At 40.1% G+C, this 5,752-nt stretch overlaps 1 protein-coding gene across 1 annotated transcript in view; it reads left to right on the top strand.

Annotated features, from left to right (window-relative positions):
• CLXN (calaxin) overlaps positions 1-4,383 on the top strand; it is a 15,477-nt gene extending 11,094 nt beyond the window's left edge. Inside the window, exons 5-7 of the mRNA XM_059392844.1 lie at positions 327-431; positions 2,841-2,922; positions 4,061-4,383. Of these exons, the coding sequence (XP_059248827.1) occupies positions 327-431; positions 2,841-2,900 (165 nt within the window). The 3' untranslated portion in view covers positions 2,901-2,922; positions 4,061-4,383. The remainder of the gene's footprint in view (positions 1-326; positions 432-2,840; positions 2,923-4,060) is intronic.
• Positions 4,384-5,752: the final 1,369 nt, after the last annotated feature.

Below are 5,752 nucleotides of genomic sequence, written 5' to 3'. Positions count from 1 at the left end.
TCTCACAAAACAAACTGAGGGTTGCCTGGGGGAGGGGGTTTGGGAGAAGGGGGTGGGATTATGGACATTGGGGAGGGTATGTGCTTTGGTGAGTGCTGTGAAGTGTGTAAACCTGGTGATTCACAGACCTGTACCCCTGGGGATAAAAATATATGTTTATAAAAAATAAAAAATTAAAAAAAAAAAAAAAGTTCTTTTCAATTTCAATATTTAGTCTCTCATTTTTCCAACACCTTTCTTCTATCAATACTTGACCATGAAAAGACAGTTTGTGTTTGCAATAAGTATTATACATGTTGACTGATACATGGCCGGTCATCCCCTAGGATCATGACCATGATGGGAAGCTGTCTTTCACAGACTATGAACAGGCTGTAAGAGAAGAGACCCTTCTACTAGAAGCTTTTGGAACATGTCTTCCTGATCCAAAGGTAATGATATTACTTTCATCGAACAGTGACCAATATATAATGTAGGATCAATAACCCAGAACTTCTTGGTTTGGTGAGTAAAGGATCAGATGAATTACATTCACCCACAGAGAATAGTTTCTAAGTAAAGAAAGCCAACTGAAGAAGAACATGCTGGTTCATTTCATAATACTGCTGTAGCCTAATGGTATTTTCCCCCCATTCATTAACTCATTCATTCATGTAAGAAACAATTATTAAAGCATAATGTGTTTCAGAAACACAGATGAAAGGCTTCATGTCTGCATTCAAGGACTAATATTTTCTTAGGAAAAAACAGTGTGAAAATAATTACACAACAGTGTGATAAGTATTACTATAATAACAATGACTTGTTCAGTGCTTCATCTATGTCAGGCAATGTTTTAAGCACTGCCCCATATTACTTCCTTAAATCCCCCTAACAATCCTATGAAGGATGTAGTATTATTAATCTTCATTTTATAGATGAGAAAACTGAGGCTCAGAGAGTTTAGGCAAGTCGTCCAAGTTCAGTCACCAATCATGGAGTATCCTGCATGCCCTGGTGCTCAAGTCCATAAAGATATGTGTAGTAGAGGGTTGCAGTAGTCGAGAGCATGTAATCCAGCTGTATGGAATCACTGGTGAATGGGTGATGAGACAAGGAAAGCTTACCTGGGTTGTTAGGCCAGAATAGTTAGCCAGGTCAAAATATAGAAGAGCAACCTAAGCAAAGTAATGGCATATGCATGAGGATGGGGAAGAAAAAGAGAAACAAATACTATATTAGAAGAGCACTCAGTGTGGTATGAGATTGATTTTGAGGCTGGATGTGCATAGAAGAGCCAAGGCCATTGGAGCTTGGAGCCTGGATTTTGTCTTGAAACTCATGAGGATTAATTAGAAGATTTTAGGTTGGTGGAGTGATGTGATATATATTACCATTATCTACCTTCCCAATCTCCAGCTGCCTACTCAACATGCCAGTAGATAATCTCAGTAAACTCTTGGTTTTCCCCTAAAAATAATTCCCCACCATCTTCCCTGCCTCAATAAATGACACTCCTGTATGCTCAGTTTTAGTCAGAAACCTGTTACCCTTAATTTCCCTCTTAGAGCACTACTACTTCAGCTACTACTTCAAAATATATCCCTGAATATAACCTCTTTTCCACACGTCTGTGATTGCCAACCTAAATCAAGCTGCTACTCAGTCACCCAGCCTAGATCATTAGCTTTGTTGCTTCTACTATTGACCCTACTGACTAATCTCCACAACATCCAGTATATTTGGAAACACAGAAGCTGCCATGCCCCTCCCTTGCCTAAAACCCCCAGTGTGTCTGAAGTCTATTCAGTGGGCCTCCTTCTCTCTCTCCAACCATGGTCTCCTGCTACCTTCCCAATGGCGGGGTCGTGCCCCAGAACCATTCCAGCCACTTTGCTGTTCTCCCTAGGTGCCTTTGCAATTAAAGTAGCCTCTGTCTACAGTACACAGAGTACACAAGAGTACCTTGTGTACACCAAGTACACAGAGAACCCTTCACATCCCTCAGACCCTCACTCCATTCAGTCTCCGCACAGATGCCATCCACTGTCTTTTTGTGTGTGTGTGTGCCATCCACTGTCTTAACGATTCCTCTCCCTCCACTCCTCACCACTGCCTGCCTCTTCTTCATAGTTCTTATCATTATATAGAATATATTTACTCATTTACTTATTGTCTGTCTTAACACATGGATGGGAAAGAATGAAAAGGAAAAGGAAAGAAGGAAAGAAAGAAGAAAAATTACCTTAATTCCTCACCTACTTCTATTTCCTCTCCAATGGCTTTCTTTTTCACTGTCAAATGTCATGGGAGAATTGTCTATATTTATGACCTATACTACCATGGCTTCTTTAGCATACTCCTGAAACAGCTCTTGCTGAGGTCACCACAGCCTCCTTGTTAATAAATCCCAAGTGAAGTCTTCTTGTCTTGCTGTATTACATCCTTTCCCTACCCCAGCTCTCAGTGCAGCTTCTTGACTCCAGGAAGCACCTCCACTCCAGCAGTAGCCTGGCTGTGACATCACGTGGCCTCCTGGACTCCAGAGCCCTGGTGTGCTTACCCTGTTACACCCTTCCTTCAGTGAATTAAACTCAATTTCTGGCCATCCAGTCACTAGGCTGGAATCTCCTAGAGAGCTGTGTCATGTGCCTTTCTCATCTTTGTGGCCCCAGACCAAGTGTCATGTTGGAACATAGCACTGTACCTGTGAGTGTACAATGTATGAGTGTCACAGGTTCTTGGTCCCCACTCTTCTTCAGTTAACTTGTGGCTCTTCATACATAAAGGAAACATACAGAACACTTTGTTTTTCTTACCTTTTTTGGAAGTCTTTACTAATTTGAGCACATTTTTTACAGAGTCATATGGAATTTGAAGCTCAAGTATTCAAAGATCCAAGTGAATTCAATGATATATGAATACCTAAAAGTGTTGTCTCAAGTGAGTAAAAAAAGAGGTGCATGCATGTTGTTTATTTTTTCCACTTAGCTCAGAAAGATGGTGTCGAATTTTGTGCTTGCAGTGGGGAATGGGACTCACCAACATGTACCATTTAACTATGGTGCAAGATGCAAGTGAAATAAATGGAAGACAGGAAGTCCTTTATTAAGTATTGGGTTTGGCAAGACAAGTTCACATTGCCACATATTTTATCACATAGACTATTTGTTGAAGCTTATAACTACCATAAAACACTTGTATTAATGAAATGAGTAGAGATTACATAATCACAAACTATTGAGGCAAATATTCTTGATGTCAGAAAAATGCTGGCTATACATTTAAAAGTCAGTGAAACTATTGAATTTCCTTTGGAACAGTAAATAATGAAGACAGCATTTAAAAAATAATAACAGTGGAGAACCTGGGTGGCTCAGTAGGTTAAAGCCTCTGCCTTCAGCTTGGGGCTTGATCCCAGGACCCTGGGATCAAGCCCCACATCGGGCGCTCTGCTAGGCAGGGAGCCTGCTTCCCTTCCTCTCTCTGCCTCTCTCTGCCTACTTGTGATCTCTCTCTCTGTCAAATAAATAAAATCTTTAAAAAAAAAGTAAAAAATAATAACAGTGACATTTAGCACATAAATACCTGTCTGCTAGGCATTGAGGGACATTCAGAGAGCTGAAAGCAATATATACCTACCTCAATATAATGCATACTATTGGTTGGGATTTTGCCCGAATAATATGCATAGACAGTAAGCATCTGAAGGGCAGAGATCCCTACACACATCATTATGTCTGCCACAGCAATTAGCAGAGTCCTCTGCACAGAATGGGTCCCCAGTAAACATTATGGATAGAAAAGGACAAAATGTTACCAGATAAATCCAAATTCTTGCTGATCAGAGGTGAAAGAAAGTGCTGTTTTTGTAAATAATGGATTATGTGGCCACAGTTTTCAGTCTATGGAGTCACTCCAATGCTCTCCACCCCATTGCAGTTGCCTTCACAACCCCCTGTCTTCCCCAGCTTCCTGTCTCTCTCCACCTCAGCCCCACCCTTTGTCCCCATCGCCCTGGCTGGGTGCACCTCGGTGTCACCCCTAACCTCTTGGAATCCCCTCGGGTACCCCTTAACAGGAAACACATCACATCACGTCCCATCAGCAATGAAGTCCTGAAGACAGAACTGTTTCCTCCATCCAGCAGTGCCTGTAGGCGTTTGATGCAACATGAGAAAGATGGGAGCTACTTGGTTTCCTAGAGCTACTGTTTACCTCTTTCTTAAATGCATGCAGGCAGCTAAGAGAAGTATTATGCACATAGTCCTCTGTCCATATATAAACATTCAGAGACTATTTGGGACCTTAAATCCCTTTTGTTACTATATATGTGTCAAGTTTAAGCAAAAGTACACCTTGTATTTAAAAAAAAATGGATTGTTACAAATAAATCTAATAAATGATTCCATGAAATAAAAAGTGTTTTACTATTTTCTTAAAATTTTAGAGTCTTATGTAGATATGTAGATGGGGTTTGACACAATTTTTCTACCTTGAGTAAGTATAAATAGTGAAACACAATGCTTTTAATTTTTAAAATTTATATTTTTCTGATTACAAAGTAACAGAAGTTCACTGAAGACTCAAAAGTTTAGGAAATTAAAAACTAAAATGTAAATATCCATCAATATTCCGGTGTAGATCCTTTCAGACTTTCTTAAAGCATTTGTAAGTATAGCTGTATTTTTGCACAGAGTATACTTAAGCTGCTTTTTTTATGGACCACTATCTCATGGCACTTTCTCAGATTAATATCTGTCTGCAGCCTGACTTATAATGGCTACCTGGCCTTCCATCACAACAGACCTTATTAAAGCACTTCCCTGTCATTGAAATTTCAGTTGTTCCACATTTTTTTTACAAATAATTCCCAAGTGAACTGTCCTTGTAGATAAATCTTCTCATGTTCATTATTGCTTGCTTAATGAGGACAAGTTTTTAAAAGTGAAAGTTGGGTTAGAGGTCCAGCTTTGAGGTTTCTAGCACATGTTGCCAGATTACCCTCCAGGAAGGTGTGATGTGCCTGGTGCATGAGGTGCTGATTCCCCCTTCCCTGTGGTGCACATTCTTTTCACCTCTTTGCTGATGTTGTGGACCATAATTGACCATGGTTTTAATTTATCATTTAAAAAACTAATCTTATACATCTGTCCCTAAACTTTTTATTGTAGATTGTGTAAAAGTTGACTTACATGTGAATAACCCTATTTTATTACTTGATATTATTTAAAAATAAAAAGTCTTTTTAGAAAAATCTAAATAATTTTAGTGAAACTTAAGATGGTGTTGGTACAGACTCATTAGCTCTGTTTGAGAACTTCCCCATACATAACAGAACACACCCCCTCTGCTGTTTCTCATTGTATCTGCCCAAATCATTTCCTTCTGTGACTATATCTGGATTTCCGGATTCTCTTAATTTTACTACTGTAGCAACTCATAAATGATTTTAACACTGAAAATTCTTTCAGCTTAATAGTAGGGTCATCCAAGTACACAGAGAACCTTTGAGGAAAAACCCCCTTTCCTCTCATTCTGAGCTCCATGGCCTGCTTTGGGCCTTGCCTGCCTGCTGCTAGCCTGTCCTGACTCCAGCCCTCAGGTACAGCCAGCTTTGCTCAGCCCCACCTTTGCCTATCTCTGGGTGGCTGGGTTAGGACTATGATAAGCAGTTATAATTCTGAAGGGTGACTATAGCCTTCCTATCAACTGGGTCCTCAAAGCATTGGCTTCCCCTTCTCCCTGTGCCTTGGGAGGACCAGCAGAAAGC

This window comes from Mustela nigripes, chromosome 3 (assembly GCF_022355385.1).
Source record: "Mustela nigripes isolate SB6536 chromosome 3, MUSNIG.SB6536, whole genome shotgun sequence".
NCBI classification, from domain to species: domain Eukaryota; kingdom Metazoa; phylum Chordata; class Mammalia; order Carnivora; family Mustelidae; genus Mustela; species Mustela nigripes.
Note: the sequence above shows the minus strand (reverse complement) of the source record. Positions and strands in the feature narration are given on the sequence as shown.